Below are 26,248 nucleotides of genomic sequence, written 5' to 3'. Positions count from 1 at the left end.
AGAAGGGTTAGATAAGGGTGGTACAGGTACATAGGATGGTTAGATAATAGTGGTACAGGTACATAGAAAGGTTAGATAATAGTGGTACAGGTACATAGAAGGGTTAGATAATAGTGGTACAGGTACATAGAAGGGTTAGATAAAAGTGGTACAGGTACATAGAAGGGTTAGATAAAAGTTCTGTATCTTTGGATGTCCTACTGTTGTTACACATCAGACAGACGGTTGTAATATAGGTGGTCTTTCTGTTATGTATGGTGATGGGCCTTACCACAATACAGAAGGGCCTTGTGAATTGACTATTTATCAGGCCAAAAGGTTATGCGTTCCATGTTGTAATCAATTCTGCTGCCTGGCACACTCCTCGATGTGCACTTCTGAGAAATCTACTAGGGAGACAGCATCCTGAAGCAGGAAGCGACTGGGCTCGGACCTTGCCCCCCCCTACAACCCACACACACACGCCTTAACGTGAAACAAAAATGTAGGAACACTGACAGTACACACAGAATCACACACACACACACACACACACACACACACACACACACACACACACACACACACACACACACACACACACACACACACACACACACACACACACACACACACATACACACACACACACACACACAGTCATATACACACAGTACAGTAACACACTCTGCCATATACACACAGTACAGTAACACACTCTGCCATAGACACACAGTACATGAACACACTCTGTCATATGCACACAGTACAGTAACACACTGCCATAGACACACAGTACAGTAACACACTCTGCCATAGACACACAGTACAGTAACACAATCTGTCATAGACACACAGTACAGTAACACACTCTGCCATAGACACACAGTACATGAACACACTCTGTCATATACACACAGTACAGTAACACACTCTGTCATGCAATACATACAGGCACTCACTCACTGTCAAACACAAGGACACACACACACACACACACACATTGTAAGTACACACAAGTACTCTATTTCTGCATGTGGTAGACAACCAGACAGCTATCAGGAGGATAGAGGATACTGAGGTAGAGGTGGTGGACAACCAGTCAGCTATCAGGAGGATAGAGGACACCGAGGTAGAGGTGGTGGACAACCAGACTGCTATCAGGAGGATAGAGGACACTGAGGTAGAGGTGGTGGACAACCAGACAGTTATCAGGAGGATAGAGGACACTGAGGTAGAGGTGGTGGACAACCAGTCAGCTATCAGGAGGATAGAGGACACTGAGGTAGAGGTGGTGGACAACCAGACTGCTATCAGGAGGATAGAGGACACTGAGGTAGAGGTGGTGGACAACCAGACAGCTATCAGGAGGATAGAGGACACTGAGGTAGAGGTGGTGGACAACCAGACTGCTATCAGGAGGATAGAGGACACTGAGGTAGAGGTGGTGGACAACCAGACAGCTATCAGGAGGATAGAGGACACTGAGGTAGAGGTGGTGGACAACCAGTCAGCTGTCAGGAGGATAGAGGACACTGAGGTAGAGGTGGTGGACAACCAGACAGCTATCAGGAGGATAGAGGACACTGAGGTAGAGGTGGTGGACAACCAGACAGCTATCAGGAGGATAGAAGACACTGAGGTAGAGGTGGTGGACAACCAGACGGCTATCAGGAGGATAGAGGACACTGAAGTAGAGGTGGTGGACAACCAGTCAGCTATCAGGAGGATAGAGGACACTGAGGTAGAGGTGGTGGACAACCAGACTGCTATCAGGAGGATAGAGGACACTGAGGTAGAGGTGGTGGACAACCAGACAGCTATCAGGAGGATAGAGGACACTGAGGTAGAGGTGGTGGACAACCAGACAGCTATCAGTTGGGCCAGAGGAGAAGATACAGGGGGACATGGGGACAGGGGACAGATCGACAAGGGGTCAGAGGAACAGAGGGACAGGGGGACAGAAGGTCAGGGGGACAGTGGGAAGGAGGGTCAGGGGTACCTGGCTATCAAGTGTCCCGGCATCCTCTTGGATCTCTGAATCGCTCTGTCTTTCAGAGTGCTAGACTGTCCGAGACCGAACCAGGGTAGGAGTGAAGATCCAGGATAAGTTTTACCCTGATTAATAAATGAATAAGATTACATGGCCTGGATAAACCTGATCCTGAATCAGCACTGTTTATGATTACGACCCCTGATCTCCCCTGGCCATGGGTGTCAGATTCATTCAACATGGATTACAGATTAAACATCTATGCTGTTCTGCCTCAATCAACATCCCATGTTACCTGACAGTATTCAGACGGCGGTCAGATTCATACATTCATATGTATCCATGTTTAGCCGCCTAGAAGTCATTCTGCCATCGAGCCAGACCCCACAGCCAGACAGCTACCTGCGTCCTGCCAAACCAATTGGCAATCTCCTCTTCACATCCACATTACAATCAGGCTAGTTTACACTACATTGAAGCAGACATCGTGACAACTGTATTTTTAAACATATGCAGGCTAATTAATCTGCGTGAAGCTGCTGGCGTATATGCAAATCCCACGTTCTGTTGATGTGGACTGTGAGTGCATCCCAAATGGGATTCTATTCCCTATACAGTGCTCTACTTTTGACCAGAGCACTACGGGACCTGGTAAAAAAAGTAGTTCACTACATAGGGAATAGAATCCCATTTGGGACGTATACTATGTTTTCAAACAGCATTCATTCATTCAGTAGCGTGGATTCCACAATTGCATGTGATTTGTTTTAAAACTGAATACCAGGACAATGCAGATCGAGCCGGTAGAGCTGTTGATCTCTAGAGGTTAATGGAAGGAGGGAGATTTGGGCTGGAAGTGGAACTGACATTTAGGCTGAAAATGGAACTCTATTCCCTACATAGTGCACTACTGTTGACCAGAGTCCCGTGGGACGCAGTCCCAGTCTCCATCTGCAGCACCACGGGGTGGCAACCATTGGGCCATTGCTCCACTACTATAAATACAGCAAGGCTTGGAAAAGTTTAAATACTAAAGGAAAAGCCTAGGACTTCTGAAGGAGTTACTCTTTACTTCTCTTTCTGTGTGATTGTCTTTCTCTAGCTGTTTTTGAACAATGTGTATTATTATTATTATTATTTTTATTATTACTTTTATTAGTGAAATTGTTCTGTTTTGTTGGGGTGTTGTATGGGCGTTGTTCTGTGTGTCAGATCGGTTGGTCATGGAAGGGGAGGCATAGTGTTACCCAATCCAGAGTAGGCCTACCTAGCCTGCATGTTGTCAGTAGTCAGCCTCCAGGCTACTAGATGTTATTTTGTCCAGCCCTGACTCCACCACTCATCACAGTGCGAGTGGACCCAGGAAGCGCTATGAAATCGATCTCATGCTTGACACAAGATTTCTCACCAACAGCAGCGGGCAGCTCGTAGCCGTTACAACACACTGCTCCCTCATTGTCATTTCAAAAGCACCTTTGTCATCTACTGAGGAGGAAAATAACCTATTTCAGTTCATTATGACTATTTTCGCTAGTGCTTGTAATGTTTATGTTAGTGGTTGTGATGATTGTGGTTAGAATGTGGCGGTGGTAACATCAGATAGACATATCAAACAACAGGCTTCATGGAAATTCACAGCCACAGTGATTTACAGAAGCTCATATTTTAGCAATGGATGATTAAGGTAAACGAGAACTGCATCTTACACCCTATCAGCGTTTACCATCATCACATCATTACCAGCCCCACACTTTCATTCCAAACAAAATGAACAAGATTTCCAGTCATTTTCTCTAAAAATTCATCCCCATGTTGGTCAGGGAGTATTGAATAGCCACAAGCAATTGCGTCTCCTTCTGAAATATTAATAATATCTCTGATTATGTCTGTGCCTACAAGCGGCTGGCGGCCAGGCGGTACGCGACACGGCTGCTCGGTTTGGGGAGTTCATTTCATTTGGAACCACATGAGATTTATTGGTTGAAGCTCAAAGCACAGTGCTGAATTGAAATGGCTGCTAGCCACAAGGGCTCGGCTCAACTCTCTGTCTAGCCCGCAGCCCTCTGAACACTGGAACAGACAGGGGCTGGATGAGAGCAGACACAACATGTCATGATGCTGTATGCAATGGGTGGAGGAGAGGAGAAGATGGAGAGAGGAGGAAGTGGAAAGACAGGAGAGGAGGGGGGAGGAGAGGAGAGTAGGGGAGAGGAGATGAGAAGAGAAGGTGGGAAGACAGGAGAGGAGGGGGGAGGAGAGGAGAGTAGGGGAGAGGAGATGAGAAGGTGGGAAGACAGGAGAGGAGGGGGGAGGAGAGGAGAGTAGGGGAGAGGAGATGAGAAGGTGGGAAGACAGGAGAGGAGGGGGCAGGAGAGGAGAGTAGGGGAGAGGAGATGAGAAGGTGGGAAGACAGGAGAGGAGGGGGCAGGAGAGGAGAGTAGGGGAGAGGAGATGAGAAGGTGGGAAGACAGGAGAGAATGGGGGAGGTGAGGAGAGTAGGGGAGAGGAGATGTTTTCCTTCTTCAAAGACATGGAGAACAGAGAAACTTCCTTAAAGTCCAAGTGCAGTCAAAAAACTAGATTTTCACATGTTTTATATACACAGTATTTCCACACTATGAGTTTGGAATAATAGTGTAAACATGATGATAATGCCATTTTAGGGTAAGATCTAAAAGACCAGGTGAAATTTCTGCCTGTTTTGTTGGGATGGAGTTTCGAGTGCTGGTTTTAATAGACCAATAAAAAAAGAGTTCCAAACCTCTCTGCCAATAACAGAACATTTTCTGTTTTCCCCTCTCCCAGACAGTCCTAGCAAAATTCTTGCTTGAGAAATTTCTCTTTGCTAAGGAACTGTTTTTGTTCATTTTTTTTTTATATACCATTTTAAGGTACTTAATTCTTATCCAGAAATGAACAACTGCATTGGGCCTTTAAAACAAAGAGAATCGGGAGTGCTTTAGGGGGAATCTTTTCTCTCAATCATGTATTTTCATATCAATATTGAATGTGATTGTCCGAAGGCAATTTGACATTGGTCAATTGTTGTGGGAGACTCTGTCAGTACGATTATCAGCGAATTTAACACATACTGTAGGGTCGGTTGCACCAACATGGTTTAAGTTCATCTAGGATTAGAGCTAATCTAGGTTTAGTAAATCGAGGTTTATAATTTAGTGCAACAAGATTCCTAGATAAACCTTGATTTAATCCAGTTAACCCACCCGCAGAGCTGTACTGGTAGGGTGAAGAGACATGTGCACAGATTACTCACTCAGTTTGACCACTCATTTGTTCCTTTATCAAGGACCACAGGCAGCTGCACCTGACCTGAGCCTTATTACATCACAATATCGCTATTTATAAACTGGGTGGTCCGTGACCTGAATGATGATTGGCTGACAGCCGTGTTATATCAGACCGTATACCACGGGTATAAGAAAACATTTATTTTTACTGGTCTAATTACGATGGTAACCAGTTTATAAAAGCAATAAGGCATCTCAGGGGTTTGTGGTATATGGCCAATAAACCACGGCTAAGGGCTGTGTCCAGGCACACCTACTCATGCCTTATGGATTAAATGTACATTGAGCTCCAACAGTATAGGGACTGACAATTGTGTTGTTGTTTTGGCTCTGTACTCCAGCACTTTGGATTTCAAGTGATACATTGACTAAAGTGCGGACTGTCAGCTTTAATTTAAGGCTATTTTCATCCATATCGGGTGAACCGTTTAGTAATTACAGTACTTTTTGTATATAGTACCACTATTTTAGGAGACCAATATTATTGGGACAAATTCATTGATATGTTTATTAAAGTAGTCAAAAGTTAATTATTTTGCCCCGTATTCATAGCACACATTTTTAGGATAAATTTGCTGTTTGTTTTGGTTGTGTTTAAAATTATTTTTTGCCCAATAGAAATTAATGGCAAATAATGTATTGTGTCATTTTGGAGGGGTATGACAGTATGTGCATCTGTAACTTTCTCACTCATTTATTTTTTTCTCTAGGCAAGTCAGTTAAGAACAAATTCTTATTTTCAATGATGGAACAGTGGGTTAACTGTCTGTTCAGGGGCAGAACAACAGATTTGTACCTTGTCAGCTCGGGGGTTTGAACTTGCAACCTTCCGGTTACTAGTCCAACCACTAGGCTACCCTGCCGATTAATTCAGGATTCACCGTAATCATGGTAACATCCACATGAATGTACAAGTGTTTAGAAACATATTCTAATCTTATTTACAAGAAAAGTGACGCCAAAATGACACAATACATTATTTACCATTCATTTAAATACACATAAATGTCAATTTGTCCCAATACTTTGATCACCTTAAATAGGGAGGGGGGGGGGGGGGGGGGGGGGGGACAAAAAGTACTGTAATTTGTAAATGGTTCTGCCGCTATGGAAAGAAATACCATCAAATTCAAGCTGGCAGTCTGCACTTTAACCCCATAGTCATTGTAGGGTGGATGTGTGAGCTGGTGTCAGAGGCTGATATTTGCATGATAAATAGCAGGTCTGGGTAGGTCCCAGTAGAGATGGAAATTAAACAAAGCTCCTTTACAGTCAGTGTACATTGTACCTGTCCAATATTTGCCAAGCCCGTTCACTTAGATTTTTGCACGGTGTGTAATAGCTTGAATTTCACTAGGTTTTTGTGCATTGGTAATAAATATATTTGGGTAAAGACCTTTCATTGTTTGCTGCAGTTGGCTGAGCGGCCACAGTTTCTGGGCCGAAAAGAGCCCTGTAACGGGAATTCTAAACGGAATTCTTAAAAATACCAAAGAAAATTGCCCCTAGATTTGAATGAGGGGCACATTTTGCCATCATGTTGATTGATTTCATCATACATGTGTTTTTGTTGTTGTTGTTATTCTGGTAATAGAATGCAGATGAATGTACAGTTTTATGTTTATTTGTACGATGACTTCTGGAGATCATATTGTCTTTTAAAGGGAGAAATCACAGTGGATCTTTCGGTCATGCATGGGCATACAGTACACAGTGTTTGTATCATATATTGCTCTGAGTGATTATCGTTTGCAAACACTTATTAATATGCTGTATAATCTTGGAATGTACCAATTAAAATTAAAGTATACGTTTAATTATGCTACGGTTTTCCAGACACGCGTGTTCATGATGAAATAGGCGTGCGATTATCATTAACAACATTGGGCGGTTTTGTACCGTATATTAGCTACGGCAACAATGAATTATGGTGGCAAACGTTTACAAGTTGTCTGAAGCATGATAATGTTTGTATACCGGCTATAAGGACAAGATAACTTTACATGGTGTTTAGTTGACGGTCTGTACTGCAGGGCACAGGAGGGACAGCTTTACATGGTGTTTAGTTGACGGTCTGTACTGCAGGGCACAGGAGGGACAGCTTTACATGGTGTTTAGTTGACGGTCTGTACTGCAGGGCACAGGAGGGACAGCTTTACATGGTGTTTAGTTGACGCTCTGTACTGCAGGGCACAGGAGGGACAGCTTTACATGGTGTTTAGTTGACGCTCTGTACTGCAGGGCACAGGAGGGACAGCTTTACATGGTGTTTAGTTGACGGTCTGTACTGCAGGGCACAGGAGGGACAGATTTACATGGTGTTTAGTTGACGGTCTGTACTGCAGGGCACAGGAGGGACAGCTTTACATGGTGTTTAGTTGACGGTCTGTACTGCAGGGCACAGGAGGGACAGCTTTACATGGTGTTTAGTTGACGGTCTGTACTGCAGGGCACAGGAGGGACAGCTTTACATGGTGTTTAGTTGACGCTCTGTACTGCAGGGCACAGGAGGGACAGCTTTACATGGTGTTTAGTTGACGGTCTGTACTGCAGGGCACAGGAGGGACAGCTTTACATGGTGTTTAGTTGACGGTCTGTACTGCAGGGTACAGGAGGGACAGCTTTAAAAGGTGTTTAGTTGACGGTCTGTACTGCAGGGTACAGGAGGGACAGCTTTACATGGTGTTTAGTTGACGGTCTGTACTGCAGGGCACAGGAGGGACAGCTTTACATGGTGTTTAGTTGACGGTCTGTACTGCAGGGCACAGGAGGGACAGCTTTACATGGTGTTTAGTTGACGGTCTGTACTGCAGGGCACAGGAGGGACAGCTTTACATGGTGTTCAGTTGACGGTCTGTACTGCAGGGTACAGGAGGGACAGCTTTACATGGTGTTTAGTTGACGGTCTGTACTGCAGGGTACAGGAGAGACAGCTTTACATGGTGTTTAGTTGACGCTCTGCACTGCAGGGCACAGGAGGGACAGCTTACCCTCTAAACAAACAGGCATGCTGCTGGCACCATGTATTCTGGATTCTTTAGGAGAGCAGCTGCCATGATATCTTTATTCCTATCTGTGAAACATTCATAGTTTACAGTATACATGCTGCAGTATGTGCGTACGAGTTGGTTTGTGGACAAGAGAGAAACGTGGCAAGAGTTGTGACAAATAGCCTTTTCTTTTTTTTTCTCTTTTTTTTCCAATTTTACCCCTTTTTTCTCCCCAATTTTCGTGGTTTACAATTGTTTTAGTAGCTACTATCTTGTCTCATCGCTACAACTCCTGTATGGGCTCGGGAGAGACGAAGGTTGAAAGTCATGCGATACACAACCCAACCAAGCCGCACTGCTTCTTAATTAGAGCTCCCCCTACTTTGTGCAATTTCCGCCTGAAGACATAAATCTAAAAGCCTGTAGCTCAGGCACAGAACCACGGATATGCATATTCTTGGTACCGTTTGAAAGAAAACCAGCCACACCAATGTGTCGGAGGAAACACCGTGCACCTGGCAACCTTGGTTAGCGCTCACTGCGCCCGGCCCGCCACAGGAGTCGCTGGTGCGCGGTGAGACAAGGACATCCGGCCAAGCCCTCCCTAACCCGGACGACGCTAGGCCAATTGTGCGTCGCCCCACGGACCTCCCGGGACGCGGCCGGTTACGACAGAGTCTAGGCGCGAACCCAGAGTCTCTGATGGCACAGCTGGCGCTGCAGTATTGACAAATAGACTTTAACCAAGAAAGATAAGATAACCAAAGTATTCCTACTGTATGTGCCGGTCAAGACATTTGTTGGCTCACTACTGTGCTTATCTCTGGGATGGCTGCCATGTTCCAGCAGGTTTAGGTGGAGCGATGGCAGTGTCCCTGGGAAAAGCATTACAAATGAACGGGCCCAGCCACCTTTTCCTCTACTCAATATTACAGACCAACTGCTGAAGTGACTAACAAAAAGCAGGCAGCCACCTGCTGAACAACAAGCCTGTCTGAACTAGCTAAAGATATGTTTGGCAGCACTGTATGGCTATTGATTGTCGTTGAAGGTTGTTGTCTCCCAGCTCTTTAATGCAGAACCATGATGGTCCAGACGACGGTGTATGAATGAGGCATTGGACTCTCAATCACAAGCCGGAGAAATAGAATGATAATGAACTTCCTGTTATTTTGTGCCTCTGGCCACGGGTTGCAACGTGAATCAAGAGTTGAAGCAGAACTAGTTATCGCCACTGGAGCTTCACATGCAGTACATTAGCTCAGACAAAGATGAGACAAGTAGAATGCTTGAGGAAGAATAGTGTTTCGTTTTGACAAAATATAACTGAAAGCTTAGATAAAGGCATTGATCACTCTTTACACTAAACTAGACATCTACCTAATTGTCAGTCGGATGGACTTGATACAGGGACAGAGACCCTCTTTGGGTTGGTAGATTATTACAGCCTATATACTTACCACTAGTGTGATCCCGTGAAGAACAGTGTTGGGTTGGTAGATTACTACAGGCTGTATACTTACCACTAGTGTGATCCTGTGAAGAACAGTGTTGGGTTGGTAGATTACTACAGGCTGTATACTTACCACTAGTGTGATCCTGTGAAGAACAGTGTTGGGTTGGTAGATTACTACAGGCTGTATACTTACCACTAGTGTGATCCCGTGAAGAACAGTGTTGAAATGGATCTGTTCTTACACGATCTTGTAAACCTCTGTACAATCCTCCCACGATGAGTGCTGCATGAGTGTACAGTACCTACCAGGCTGTAGCCTAAGACTCAATTTGGCCATGTGATGATATTCACTGTTTTCATCTATTCTTGTCAGGTCGTGTTGCATGATGTGGGTAGATGCATGGGTTTTTCCCTACAAGTCGATATTATTTTTCATGGGAATCCAGTTTGTTAGGTGTAATAGACTACAGCCTCCTGGCAGGCCATATGGTAGGTATCATGGTGAGAGTGTTTCAGATCATGTGGAATCGATCATAGCCCAAACAGAATCTTGTTTTGAGCCGTTAGAAAAACAAACACGTCTTGGTCAATGTTCTCAGAGTTGGATCGATTAATTCCATTGCCCCATGAAGCAGGGTAAATACCCATTTGAAGCAATACTAGCAACAGCATTCACTCATGTTGCCGGGGAGCTATCTTTTCTGAGGATGTTGATGACATCACAGGATGGTAATAAGATGGCGCCGAAGAAATAGGCTGACGTTTTACATTCTCCCATCCAATTGTGCAATTTTGTAATTTTTTTGCGTTATGTGTAACTTATTTTTTTACTTATTGGGGAAGTAATGTTGCTGCTATCGTCTCTTATGACCGAAAATAACTTTTGGACATCAGAAAAGCGATTACTCACCGTGGACTGGAAGAAACGTTTTCCTTTTTAACGAGTCCGGCGAGAAGGAGATCCTGCTTTCACTGGAACAGGCCCAGATCCACGCCTTTTGCGTCAATAAAAAGAGAAGCCGAAGGCGAGCGAGTAAACTCCCAATGCCTTCCATTCTCCTTGCTAACGTGCAATTGTTAGAAAATAAAACTGATCACCTACTATTAAGATTATCCTACCAACGAGACATTAAAAACTGTAACATCTTATGTTTCAACGAAATGTGGCTGAACGAAGAAATGGACAATATAGAGCTGGAGGGATTTTCCATGCACCGGCAGAACAGAGACGCTACCTCTGGTAAGACGAGAGGTGGGGTGTGTGTTTTTTTTGTCAATAACAGCTGGTGCGCGATGTCTAATATTAAAGAAGTCTTGAGGTATTGCTCGCCTGAGGTAGAGTACGTTATGACAAGCTGTCGACCACACTATCTACCAAGAGAGTTATCATCTGTATTATTCATAGCCGTCTATTTACCACCACAAAGCGAAGCTGGCACTAAGACCGCTCTCAACCAACTCTATACGGCCATAAGCAATTAAGAAAATACTCACCCAGAGGCAGCGCTCCTAGTGGCCGGGGACTTTAATGCAGGCAAACTTAAATCAGTTTTACCACATTTTTTACCAGCATGTCACATGTGCAACCAGGGGGAAACAAATCCTAGACCACCTTTACTCCACACACAGAGATGCATACAAAGCTCTCCCCCGCCCTCCATTTGGCAAATTTGACCACAATTCTATCCTTCTGATTCCTGCTTACAAGCAAATACTAAAGCAGGAAGTACCAGTGACTCGCTCAATACGGAAGTGGTCAGATGCCGCGGATGCTACACTACAGGACTGTTTTGCGAGCACAGACTGGAATATGTTCCGGGATTCATCCAATGGCATTGAGGAATACACCACCTCAGTCATCAACTTCATCAATAAGGGCATCGATGACGTCACCCCCACAGTGACTGTACGTACATATCCCAACCAGAAGCCATGGATTACAGTCAACATCCGCACCGAGCTAAAGGCTAGAGCTGATGCTTTCAAGGAGCAGGAGACTAATCCGGACACTTATAAGAAATCCCGCTATAACCTCAGACAAACCATCAAACAAGCAAAGTGTCAATATAGGACTAATCCTGCTACACCGGCTCTGGTGCTCATCGGATGTGGCAGGGCTTGAAAACTATTATGGACTACAAAGGGAAACCCAGACGCGAGCTGCCCAGTTATGCTCGTTTCCAGGTAAGCAACACTGAAGCATGCACAAAAGCACCAGCTGTTCTGGATGACTGTGTGATAATGCTCTTGGTAGCCGATGTGAACAAAACCTTTAAACAGTTCAACATTCACAAAGCAGCTGGGGCAGACGGATTACCAGGACGTGTACTTAAAGCATGCGCAGACCAACTGTCAAGTGTCTTCACTAACATTTTCATCCTCTCCCTGACCGAGTCTGAAATACCAACATGTTTCAAGCAGACCACCATAGTGCCTGTGCCCAAGGAAGCGAAGGTAACCTGCCTAAATGATTACCGCCCAGTGGCACTCATGTCGGTAGCCATGAAGTGCTTTGAAAGGCTAGTCTTGGCTCACATCAACAGCATCCTCCCGGACACCCTAGACCCACTCCAATTCGCATACCGCCCCAACAGATCCACAGATGACCCAATCTCAAACGCACTCCACACCGCCCCTTCTCACCTGGACCAAAGGAACATCTATGTGAGAATGCTGTTCATCGACTACAACGCAGCGTTCAACACCATAGTGTCTCACGAAGCTCATGACTAAGCTAATGACTCTGGGAGTAAACACCTCCCTCTGCAACTGGATCCTGGACTTCCTGGCGGGCCGCCCCCAGGTGGTAAGAGTAGGCAACAACACATATGCTACACTGATCCTTAACACTGGGTCCCCTCAGGGGTGTGTACTTAGTCTCCTCCTGTATTCCCTGTTCACCCATGACTGCATGGCCAAACACGACTCCAACACCATCATTTAGTTTGCTGATGACACAAAAGTGGTACGCCTGATCACCGACAACGATGAGACGGCTTATAGGGTGGAGGTCAGAGACCTGGTAGTGTGGTGCGAGAACAACAACCTCTCCCTCAATGTGAGCACGACAAAGGAGCTGATCGTGGACTACAGGAAAGGCGGGCCGAAAATGCCCCCATTAACATCGATGAGGCTGTAGTGGAGCAGGTTGAGAGTTTCAAGTTCCTTGGTGTCCACATCACCAATGAACTATCATGGTCCAAACACACCAAGACAGTCATGAAGAGGGCACAACAAAAACTTTTCCCCCTCGGGAGACTGAAGAGATTTGGCATGGGCCCCCAGATCCTCAAAAAGTTATACAGCTGCACCATCGAGAGCATCCTGACCGGTTGCATCACCGCCAGGTATGGCAACTGCTCGGCAGCTGACCATAAGATGCTACAGAGGGTAGTGCGAACGGCCCAGTACATCACTGGGGCCAAGCTTCCTGCCATCCAGGACCTATATAATAGGCGGTGTCAGAGGAAAGGCCATACAATTGTCAGACACTCCAGCCACCCAAGTTATAGACTGTTTTCTCTCTGTTTTTCTGAGTGAAACGTGTGTCACTGATACAAATTATTTAAAACAAAACTGTCATTGCATATCTTTTGATTTATCCACTTGAGATTTTCTCATTCTATTTCTCGTCTAAAGAAAGGGGCGAACAGATAGTGATGCAACTAAAGCTGAAACCACTTCTGGGAGCCAATTTACTTTGTAACTCAGCCATGTCACCTTGGGATTGATTGAGGGTTCTTCAGTGGAACTTTAAAAAATGTGTAATAATAAACTAAAAATGCTGTCATGCATCAGCAGAGCACCTGCGGGCAACCTTTTATTCCAGCTACGTTGTGTGCATAAAATACAGTACAGTGGAGCAATTTCAGTTGTATTGAAAACCTCTCTAGTCTGTGCTTTACTTTCTTTAAAAAATAGATGATGAGAATAGTCACACCTCCCTGGTTTTCTGTGGAGAAGTAACCAACATTTATTGTATGTTACTGTATGGCCAACGTGTGTGCATTCATTTTTTACACATTCTCAATTTAAAACTATCCTCTGTAAAACAAGGCTACCTCTCCAGGTCCCTGTACCTGTCCATGAATTAGGTATTGTGTTTTCGAATGTCCTGTAGAGTATGTGTTTATTACTCACACTATAATGTTGTTTCAATTCATTCTGTCATGCTGCATGACTCCCAAGCCCCTCCAGCTTTATGCCTGCTGGGAGTATTAGATGATCATTGTGAAGAACCTGTGAGAGGGGAATCCAGAACACGTTAGATGCAGGGGTGGGCAATTCCAGTCCTCAAGGTCCTGATTGGTGTCACAGTTTTGTCCCAGCCCCAGCTAACAAACCTGACTCCAATAATCACCCAGTCATGATCTTCAGTTTAGAATGCAATGTGATTAATCAGCTGTGTTTGTTAGGGATGGAGAAACAGAGTGACACCAATCAGACCCTCGAGGACTGGAGTTGTCCACCCCTGCTAATTAGAGGATGGGCTGTCTGATCTAGCACAATTGAATGATGGTCAACTTATCTGAAGTCAGCATCACCTTCAGGAAGATCAAGCCCCCTGGGACAGTCATACAATTTCATCAATATATCACATTCGCTGCTGGAATAGAAATTACTATATTAGTTTATATAGTAGCTTTATTGTGTTAGATATCAATTGAAGAAGAAGGTAGTGTTGATCAAAACTGCCTAATAACCCAATGGTTAGGAGTAAAGATTGGCATGAGACCATAACTTATCATGAACATTATGAACACTGCTACAAACGTTATCTTCATCGTTCAACCAAATAACTGTGGGGCGGTCAGCCAAATGCCATAAAGCATTTCTTTACAGTGCTACAGTATTTTTGGGGGGGTCTGAGAAGAGTGATGAAGTATGTGTCTGGGTAAAACAATAGCTGCCGTTAGAGTCAAATTGTTCCACGTAACCTACCTGTTTCTCAAGTCTGATAGCCAATGGAATGGAGGCGCTTGTCCAAAGTCAGACTCTGTGTTAATTTTGACCCTTCTGTTGTCTTAAGGGTAAGAAATGACCCTCCACTATGTTTATCAGCAGAGAAAACCCCCGAAATGATCGTTTTTCAACTTGATGACTTTTCCTAGAGCTGGGATATTTTAATGTAGTACAGTACTATACTGACTCAGTTTTACAAATCTACCATTGTGAGTGTTTTAACTTTTTTGTATTGTTTGTTGGTTTGGCAATGCCAATGTCAGCTAGAGAAATATGCTAAGGATTATCACCACAGCAAGCAAGGTACTTGGAGTCAAACAGACAGGCCTGGATGAGATCTTTAAAGACAGGGCTCCGCAAGGCTCACAAAATCATTTTAGACCCAAGCCGCCCCCTGTACCTGGACTTTGAACTACTCCCCTCTGGGCGCAGGTATAGGGCACCCCTCAGCAGGAAAAACACAACTATACAATCACTTGTGCCAGGTGTGATATCCCTCCTAAATAGCTCGGGCTAATGTTCCTATCAACTCAGTTGTTATTGGTATGTAACTGTTATGAAAGTTGTATTGTCCATTTTGTTTGTATTTAAATGCCACTTTAAATGTGTACATGACACCGCAACAAAATTTCCCCATGGGGACAATAAAGTCAGTAAGTAAGTAAGTAAGTAGAGTGACCACAACATTAGAAAAAGTGAAACATTGCCTTTGTTCATATTTCCATGAAAGCTGTACACCACCAGGATACAAAGATTGTCTTAGGGTCCTTTTTGACCCAGAAGTTATAAAATAATTTACGGCAGGGTAGCCTAGTGGTTAGACCGGAATGTTGCAAGTTCAAACCCCCGAGCTGACAAGGTACAAATGTGTTGTTCTGTCCCTGAACAGGCAGTTAACCCACTGTTCCTAGGCCGTCATTGAAAATAAGAACTTGTTCTTAAACTGACTTGGCTATTTAAACGAAGGTAAATTTTTTAAAAATAGTTTACTAATTGGGGATGCAGTCAGAGGCTATATCAAATCAAATCAAATCAAATCAAATGTATTTATATAGCCCTTCGTACATCAGCTGATATCTCAAAGTGCTGTACAGAAACCCAGCCTAAAACCCCAAACAGCAAGCAATGCAGGTGTAGAAGCACTATAAAGGTGCTGCAGATGACAGTCCCACCACGTCTCCCTTTGCTGAAGCCAAGAGTGCATGTTTCAGTGCCCAACAGGTCAGAGATCTGATTTCTTCAGATGTCCAGGAGCAACAAGAGGAGGAGGAAGAGGAGGAGGTATCTGAATAAGAAGATGGGGAAGAAAAAGAAGAAGAAGAAATCTGTCAAAAGGTTGCTGTCCTTTCCGGCAGCATATGCCCAGCAAGCCAGGAAAGTATGGCATCGAGATATGGGTGTGCTGTGACGCACAATCCAGCTACGCTTGGAAGATGCAAGTCTACACAGGGAAGCCGACCAGTGGAGGCCCGGAGAAGAACCATGGGATGCGGGTCGTGCTTGATGTGACAGATGGACTGAGGGGGCACAATGTCACGTGTGAAAGCTGTTCAGGGTGCTGAATCTTGTCCTGATCCACCTGAGGCTGCAGCTGGTATTATGTGCTGCACATGTGAGAAATAAATCTGCAAAGTCCATGCACACACACTTGCATACTGTCCTACATATGCTAATTAGAGTTGATTTGATTTCTGTTCTTCACATTTTAGTTTTGTATCTATTATCTTATTCTTATTTATTGTTGTTGTTTATACACCTTGTGGGTGGGGGCAATGGTTCAGAAACTGGGAGAAGACTAGTATTTTGTAGTTGAATTCCTCATTGTACAATATATAAGAATGTATCACCATGTTGCCTAAGACGTTAATGAATGTTATTGTTTCTCTTCAATAACATGCATTCAAAACTACTTTCTGCACATTTATGCTACTTTCTTAGGCTATACAAGTGCTATCTCTTGCTAAAAAAAATCATGTTTACACCTATGCCGTACCTTTATCAATAATAATAATAATAACAATAAACCTCTACTTTAGTAAAGAAAACTATTATGCCAGGTGTGTTGTTATAAAAACGAGTGGTGCCCACTGATTAAATGCAGTGTGTCTGCTTTGTGAAGAGGGAAAACCCAGACATTCACAAAGTTTGTGATGAATGACAGGTTGTTTAAAATTCAATTAAGGTGCTTTATTTTTCGGGGTTTAGTGAAGGCGGGTCATTTTTTTTTACCCTTAGGACAAGGGGAGTATACAGAATGTTAATACTGCACAGGGGATAAGAAGGAGTGTCTGGGAAGAGTGAAGAGCGAACCCAACATCTATTAACATAGAAGGGAATAGGCTTCACACTGGGTATCTGCTTGTAGGGGTGTCCTGTTTGTAAGGATGTATTATAATAATATAAGAAATTCCTCGATTATGAATGATAAATCATGTATTTCAATACATCACTACAGCATCATACACTTTCCTGCAGGTTCCCGAAAAAGCCCGACCTCACAGGCTAGTTCCAATCAGGTGGCGTAACGTAGGGATTTAAATTAAACTCTTTTCTAATTTACACCTGTTGGATTTTCTATTGTTGCTGAATGGATTAGCTATGTATTGGAAACTCTGAAATGGAAAGCGTTATTTCAGTCTATTTGTGAAGATAAACTCGACCCTGGCTAAGTACTGTTTTCCCTCTTTCTCTTAGATCCATACATTCTCTTCTCAGACTGTAAGAATTGAATTATGCTTTGTGAATGAGGCCCCTGGCAGCCATTTACTGCAACAAAGAATATAATTTGGATAAATATCATCTCAGCCTCAGAAAAATACACACTCTATTCTGCCATTCTGTTTGTTTTTGACCACAGCATTTTGGATTAGAGAGGAGCATTACAGCAAATTACTGATTTTACCGTGTTTTGGTGCGGTTCTTGGGTGAACGGTCTGACCCCTATACACACGGAGCCCAGACTGCAGTTTGGACAGCGCCACGTCGACCCTGCATGCTGCAATGAAACAGATGAAATATAGTTTCCGGTATATCCAATGGGGTGGAGAGGCCTTGACTCACTGTATCAAAGTGAGGAGGCTGTCAGTGAATCAGCAGAGAAGAGGGACTAGAGCGAGGAGGGGAATGAGGGAGGAGGTGAACGAGGGAGGAGAGAAGGGGTGCGGAGTAGGAACGTGGAGGGCTCTGCCACAGAAGGAGTGCCCGTGGAGAACACTGATTACTTACTTTTAAAACATCAGTTTGATGGAGAGACGCGCCCCGCTTCCCAGCGGCCTCCCATCCGTCTCTGACGCTGGGGTGGTGATTGATGAGGCGTCCGCCAGCGTTGTACACTGCCTGCCGCCCAGAGCTGATGCAGAGGCCAGCCCTGCTTCTCTGTTTCTCCCCTCCATGGGTGTGTCTGTTTGTGTGTGTGTGTGTGCATGCGTGAGTCTGTGTGTGTGTGTGTGTACATGCGTGAGTCTGTGTGTGTGTGTGTGTGTGTGTGTGAGTGTGTGTGTGTGTGTGTGTGCGTGCGTGAGTCTGTGTGTGTGTGTGTGTGTGTGTGTGTGCATGCATGAGTCTGTGTGTGTGTGTGTGTGCATGCGTGAGTGTGTGTGTGTGTTCCACGTATTTGTGCGCAATCCCCTGCCACCAGTTTTAATTAAATGGCCGGCAATTAAGACAGATTCACTGATTAAGGAACACTAAACCTGTTATCATTTGTTAATAATGAATCCCTCTCCTTACTTCACATGGAGCTTCCTAGAGCATATTGATCCCAGCTAGATGGGACTTGGAACACAGATGTTCGAGAAGTGTGTGTGTGTGTGTGTGTGTGTGTGTGTGTGTGTGTGTGTGTGTGTGTGTGTGTGTGTGTGTGTGTGTGTGTGTGTGTGTGTGTGTGTGTGTAAAGGGTCACTTTAGGTCTATTGATATGTTGTGGGGGGAGATCTGACCTTCTGTCGTACCTCTACTAATAGATTTAGGTTTAATGTAGTCTGACATTGGATGTGTGTGATCTAGGTTCATGTAGTCTGACATTGGATGTGTGTGATTTAGGTTAATGTAGTCTGACATTGGATGTGTGTGATTTAGGTTCATGTAGTCTGACATTGGATGTGTGTGACTTAGGTTCATATAGTCTGACATTGGATGTGTGTGATTTAGGTTTAATGTAGTCTGACATTGGATGTGTGTGACTTAGGTTCATATAGTCTGACATTGGATGTGTGTGATTTAGGTTTAATGTAGTCTGACATTGGATGTGTGTGATTTAGGTTCATGTAGTATGGCCACGTGTAGGGGAATGCACACACACACACATCCAATGTCAGACTACATGAACCTAACTCACACACATCCAAAGTCAGACTACATGAACCTAGATCCCACACATCCAAAGTCAGACTACATGAACCTAGATCACACACATCCACTCTTCTGCAGACTGACATTGTGTTTGGAATAAGTGCTAGGCTACTTTCCACTTTATTTTCTGCGTTTTAAAAGTAAGAATTTAGAAAAAAGTATATTCTTTCCTTCCTGTCGGATATTGAACTCCTGTCTGACTACAGGCCCATTCAGCCAGCACCGCAGGGATTTTAAAGTTAATATTAGAATTGCATTGAGAATGCTTGAGTACTTTGATGACACATCGGCGACACTGTTGCTATGTAGCCCCCAAGTCTCGCCAATGTTGCCTCTTCTTGTCACTATCAATTCACACCAAGTTATTTCTGAGACCGTGAACGGTTTTCAGAATCCAGAAAGACAGGACATTCAGTGTAAATGCCTGAGTGAATAACCCCTTACTGTTGCTGTGGTGGCGTTGGCCCCGCTCTCTCTCTCTCTCTCTCTCTCTCCGCTCTACCCCTCCCTCCCTCCCTCCCTCCCCCTCTCTCTCTCTCTCTCTGTCTCTCTCTCCGCTCTACCCCTCCCTCCCTCCATCACTCTCTCTCTCTCTCTCTCTCTCTCTCTCTCTCTCTGCTCTACCCCTCCCTCCCTCCATCACTCTCTCTCTCTCTCTCTCCGCTCTACCCCTCCCTCCCTCCATCACTCTCTCTCTCTCTCTCTCTCTCTCTCTCCGACTCTACCCCTCCCTCCCTCCATCACTCTCTAGCTCTCTCTATCTTGTCTCATGCAGCCAATGTTTGTGTCATTTATATTTTGTCAAATGGAGGGGAGATAGAGAAAAGGCTCAAGCTTTGAGACTGGAACGTGTGGGATGACTAATCAATTACCTCCGAGTCCAGTTGGGGATGTCACGGTCTCCGCACCGTGGGCCCCGGCCCGCTTTACACTACGGTACAATCAACGCACTACATTTTGAACACAGACAGTGAAAGAGAAGGGACTGACTGACGGGGTGGTTGGTTGGTGGTAGAGAGGCATTAAGCCTCAGACTTGGTGTCGTCTGTTCACTGTAGAGGGACAGTGATTGCCAGCCTAGGCTGGATGAATACAGCGACGTCTCCTCAGCTCCGTTCTACTCTGTAGGCTATGTGTAATCATGGAACTATTGTGACAATGCCATGCATGGAAAAGCCTCTGAACGCCACAGAGAGGACAAGTCTACCGGAGCCACTAGTACTGTAGTTTAGCTTTCACATCATTTTTTATTTTATTTTACCTTCATTTAACCTGGCAAATCAGTTAAGAACAAATTATTATTTACAATAATAGTGTAGCACTCACCTGTATAACATGGGAGGGATGGTGACAACCCTCTCCATCTGTTCCAACTATGTCCAGCGCAGAATGGTATAACTCATGTAATTAACATATAATTGGATGAGACTCACGACGCTACTGGTACCTTAACTCGCTGTGTGGCCAATGATGCTCTCCCACATAAACTAAATAACCCTGCGGAGTTGCCTCCTGCACTGGTAATGAAGGTGCTAGTTCAAGTAGATTGCATTTCCTCCACAAATACGTGTACATTTGAAATGGATTCCATGCATAACATTTATACTACGGTTATTCAAGTAGGTGAAATGATTTAACTCAGGCAGAGTGCCAGGGATACTGTTATTGTTATGAGACCTCTGTTGTTCTTTACATCGGTTCTACACATTCCTAACATTTTCCCAGTGATACACATGTTCTGTATCACCCAAAGTGAGGATCTGTGCTAAGCACATCCTGTAGAAATGTTCCTTTTCACTCTTTCTACAAACCTTATGCCAAGAGCAATGGATACATGTAATGCAATTACAGTCACTTTATGCAAATACTATATTTCCAAAGGAGTTGAGGGCGGAGTGAGTGAGGTTAAACCAGACAGTGTTCTGTTCTGCTGTCTCTGCCTCTGTTCCAGGATGCTACCCAAATGGCACCCTATTCCCTACATAGTGCACTACTTTTGACCAGGACACATGGGGCTCTGGTCAAAAGTAGTGCACTATACGGGGAATAGGTGACCATTTGGGATGCTGCCACAGTGCGGGTAATGGATGAGACTTTTTGCGTAATAACATGAATGATATGGCACAGCTCCAGCTTGGAGAAGCCACTGAGCTGTGATCCATGTGACCATGTCCTTTTAATGACATATCCCAATAGTCATCAATAAAGGTTGGTATGAGGCAGAGGTGGGAAAGAGGGGAGGGGGAGGATGAGGAGGAAGGGAGAGGAAGAGGGAAGAGAGCCCAGTCCCTTCGGAGGCAGTTTCCTCTGGCCAGCTCCTTTGTGTGTTGTGGTGGCATGGGCCAAGCCGTGCGAGGGCGAGGGCCAGATACACGGTCTACTCTGTAAGCATATTAAGGCTATGCCGGTGTGACATTCTGAACAGGTGGATATGCTGTAGCTGATCCTCTGTGACTAATACTTAAGCTCCTTATATGCTTTGTTTATGATCTGCACGCTGTAGCCTTCACTTTGTGACTACCATATAAGGGTCTTCATATATTATGCTTTGTTTATGATCTGCACGGGGTAGCCTTCACTTTGTCACTAACATATAAGGGTCTTCATACATTATGCTTTGTATACACTCCGTATGTCTACACACCAGAGTGTAATGCTTCCAATACACCGACAGTGTCCGTGTGAAAAATAGTACGCAGCATCATCTGGATGTGTGTGCGACAACAGTTCAACATTCACCTTCTGCTACTGTTTCTGTCAATACGTCTACGGATACAGTTAGACTCATACGTTGGATAAATCCTAAGTATGCACCACACAGAACGCACTGCAACTGTCTCTGCAACGCAACGCTGCAAAGGTAAACACAGGGTTTCATTGGAAATGAATGTCATTCAGGCGTACCAAAAATGCAATGACGCTGTCGGTGTGATCGAAGCGTTAGGCTTTGACCAAGGGGGTGTGGCTAAAACAGTTGAGGATCCTCCTCTTTTGTTGTGTTCTCACCAGGGGAATGGACATCCTGTTCTACTATCAGCATTTCTCAGCATTTCTCCATTCAACATTACCCTGTGAATATGAACAGTTGTATGTCCTATTGTCATTGATGCATAATAAGCAACCTGACTTTTGGATTTTGAAATTCCACCATTTTTACTTAGGTCTACAAGATGCCATTTTTTTTTTTAAATGCATTTTTTTTTTATTACCTATGTACTGTGTCCCAACCTTGTTTCAAAAACAAACAAAAAAATTGTTATCTTTTTTGATTGGCTGAGACTCTAAAAGACACCGGTGTTGTAGCATGCTGACTTTGAGTATGGATGTAAAAAAAACCTCATGATTGTTTCCTCTTGTTTCACTCAGGTTATCTGGGATGAATGTCCCGTCTCCTATTGTCAGCAACAAGAACTGGCTGAGGCTACACTTTGTAACTGACAGTAACCATCGATACCGGGGCTTTAGCGCCCATTATCAAGGTAAGCCTCTGTTTCAATCAATGCAAAGACGCTTAGGAAGGAGTTTCCTGACCACCTAAAAAAATAAAAACTTAAATAAGAATGTAATCCTTTTAAAGCCCTGAGAGAATCAACACATAGTGCTCTGAAAGGGGGATGAATCCTACACCTCTTCACTCTGTCCTCCTCCTTAATTAGTTTTTCTTCTTATTGTCATGATAGGGCTGTCTTAGATTTGCTGTTTTCTTTTCTTTTCATGTCATTTTCTGTTGTTGTTTCGGGCTGACGTAGTCGTTCTATCATTCTGTCTTTCAACTCTCATGATTACAACTACAAGATACATATTTATTTTCTCATGGAAACCGTAGATCCCGAGGACCTGATTTGGGTGGGCAATCAGAGCTTCCCTTTTTTCAACTTTTAATTAGAACCCGCTCTCTGTAGCAATGCCAACTACCGTATGCACAGCACAGCGCAGCACAGCATTCAATTAAAAAAGTGTTTTTTTTGCCTCTTCAAAACCAACCAATAGATTAACAACAAATCACTTCTTCTCCTCTTTTTGAAATAGCTGTCTCTTTTTTTCCCCCATCTTATTCCAAAGCTGAGGATTATTAAACGAAACGAAGCTACTGTATAACAGATCATTCAGAATCGTATACTCACATGTGCATTGCTGTGTGTTGTGGTTGTGGCGTTATTCTGACACAAATTTACCATAAACCAAATCTTTAAAAATGTCCCCCACAATGAATAAATGTTGTGCTATTGAAGGACCTGGATAACATATAACATATGAAATAGGTTTGCCTACTGTTACATCTTGGAAAATTTGTTTGGTGCAACAATAGCTCCTGGAACCACTTTATAAGATACGACGAGTGGCTAAGTTTTCTTATTAGCTCATCAGATGCTTTAAAGCTAGATTATGTGATTTAATAAACAAATAAAAACGTACATGTTTGTTTTATGACTCTAAACTCATGAGACATTTATTTTAGTTATATCCTTCAAGGATCTGCTGGAATTGGACTTTTTCACTCGAAGCACCTGTTAACACATAAGGTGTGAGTGTTTACGTGATATTCTTCAAGGATCCCAGACCACAGACTGTAGCTTTAATAGAATGTGAAGAAGCAGGGGTTAAACCAGAGATTCCCAAACTGTTTTCATCCACAGTCAATTGAAAAACATTCTAACAGTATTTCTGATTGTCTTTTCAACTTAACATCACATACATTTAGTGTGGGGCTATGACAGGCAATTTCAAATTAGTCTGACATAATGTCTCTAATGCTGCGTTCAAAACAACTGGGAACTTGGCTTCACACAGATATGAGCTGGCGAAGGGTACCATGAGTTTTAATGATGTGAGGGAGACAGCAGAGTGTTCCCTGCACATTTTGGGTGATTTTTTAAAATTCTCCTGGGACTCCATTTACATATCAGGCGACCCCACATGGGGTTGTGACCCCTATTTTGGGAACCGCTGGGTTAAAGTCACTCTGAAACAGATCTGCAGAGAATAGCTCAGTGCATCTGAATCGGTTTATTTCTGTCCCTGACACCTCTCCAGAGGACAATGTTAAAGCACTTTTCACCTTCTCACAAAGGACAACGTCTGTATTTAAAGAAAGAATAGGGCATGAATAAATAATATTCTCATCATTCACTAACGATTGTAAATAGTTAGCGAACCATTTTTCTAATACCCTACTAAGGAGCTATTCATTGGACATCAGTATATGAAGTGTCCCACGTTGAGGACTTTTTTATTAAACGCAACTTATTGTGAATATTCTCAACGAAAAGGACGTTAGAACCTCATTTATTTATTGGCTTGGTGCCAGGAACAGTAGTGGGTTCAAAAGGTCTTTAAAATGAACAAACCTTTACCTCCGCAATTGGCGAGATTGGTCAGCACGAAGATTGAGATTTGATCTTCATCTCTGCTGTTGATGTCTGCTTAGGGATGTATTCCCCTTGACAACGGCACTGTGTGTGACTTCTTAATATGGCCCTACTGGTACACACCACCTGGTGAGCCACAAGCAGCCCAGCTTCAATCCACCTGGTGAGCCACAAGCAGCCCAGCTTTAAAGCAGCAGCTGCAAAGCACCTTAGGACACCAAAACCACCCCAAAATCCAATTTACCCAACGGATCTGTCTGAAAGAAATCCCATCAGAAAAAGCACGTTCTCATCTCTGATTGAACCAGTTATTGACATTAGCCAGCTGTTGCGCTCCCTCTCAATGCAGCTCATCTCTCATAGGAAGTCGGTGGCGGTCGAATTGAAGCTGTTATTGGCAATGCTGCTGGGCCTTTTTTCAAGGCCACCTCTGATAAGCAATGGAATGGAAGAGACCACGTCTCACCTTAATCAAAGTTTGTGGGGGAATTTGAACCCAGACAATGTTTGTATTTGTATGTGTGCAGCCTTGCTCCTGTTCAGCACTATTAGAAAGGAATTCACGTATAGCATTACAGTGCCTTCAGAAAGTTTTCACACCTCTCGACTTTTTCCACATTTTGTTGTGTTACAGGCTGAATTTAGAAAGTTTAACATTTACATTTTTGTCACTTGCCTACATACAATACCCAATAATGTCAAAGTGGAATTATGCTTTTAAATTTCAAGTTAATTTAGTCAACAAGTATTCAACCCCTTTGTTATGGCAACCCTAAACAAGTTCAGGAGCAAAAATGTGCTTAACAACTCACATAATAAATTGCATGGACTCACTTTTGTGTGCAATAATAGTGTTTAACATGATTTTTGAATAACTACCTCATCTTTGTACCCCACACATACAATTATCTGTATGGTCCCTCAGTCGAGCAGTGAATTTCAAACACAGATTCAACCACAAAGACCAGGGTGGTTTTCCAATGCCTCGCGAAGAATGGCAGCTATTATTTAAAAAAAAGCAGACATATAATATCCCTTTGAGCATGGTGAAGTTGTTAATTACACTTTGGATGGTGTATCAAAACACCCAGTCACTATAAAGATACAGGTGACCTTCCTAATTCAGTTGCCGAAGAGGATGGAAACTGCTTAGGGAGGCCAATGGTGACTTTAAAACAGTTGATTGGCTGTGATAGGAAGAAACTGTGGATGGATCAACAGCATTGTAGTTACTCCACAATACTAACTTAAATGACAGAGTGAAAACAAACAAGCCTTTACAGAATACAAATATTCCAATCATGCATACTGTTTGCAACAAGGAAACAAGGCACTAAAGTAAAACTGAAAATGAAATTAACTTAATGTCCTGAATGCGAAGCATTATGTTTGGGGCAAATTCAACACAACACATCACTGAATACCACTCTTCATATTTTCAAGCATGGTGGTGGCTGCCTCATGTTATGGGTATGCTTGTCATCAGCAAGGGCAAAAAAACATAAAAATAAATGCATTAGAGCAAAGCACAGGCAAAATCAAAGAGGAAAACCTGGTTCAGTCTGCTTTCCAACAGACACTAGGAGACAAATGTACCTTTCAACAGGACAATAACCTAAAACACAAGGCCAAATATACACTGAAGTTGCTTACCAAGATGACATTGAATGTTCCTGAGTGGCATAGTTACAGTTTTGACTTAAATCGGCTTGAACATCTTTGGCAAGACTTGAATATGTCTAGCAATGATCAACAACCAACTTGAATAATTTTTTTAAGAATAATGTGTAAATATTGTACAATCCAGATATGCAAAGCTCTAAGAGACTTACGTAGACAGA

The 26,248-nt window shown here is 43.6% G+C and overlaps 1 protein-coding gene across 1 annotated transcript in view; it reads left to right on the top strand.

Moving 5' to 3' along the window:
- The window catches only part of csmd1a (CUB and Sushi multiple domains 1a), a 349,431-nt gene extending 323,512 nt beyond the window's left edge, over positions 1-25,919 (top strand). Inside the window, exon 6 of the mRNA XM_090209282.1 lies at positions 22,405-25,919. Within this exon, the coding sequence (XP_090065408.1) occupies positions 22,405-22,576 (172 nt within the window). The 3' untranslated portion in view covers positions 22,577-25,919. The remainder of the gene's footprint in view (positions 1-22,404) is intronic.
- Positions 25,920-26,248: the final 329 nt, after the last annotated feature.

Source organism: Oncorhynchus mykiss, chromosome 18, assembly GCF_057628025.1.
Source record: "Oncorhynchus mykiss isolate SJ-2025 chromosome 18, ASM5762802v1, whole genome shotgun sequence".
In the NCBI taxonomy this organism is placed as follows: Eukaryota; Metazoa; Chordata; class Actinopteri; order Salmoniformes; family Salmonidae; genus Oncorhynchus; species Oncorhynchus mykiss.
This window is presented reverse-complemented; position numbering and strand designations above follow the sequence as displayed.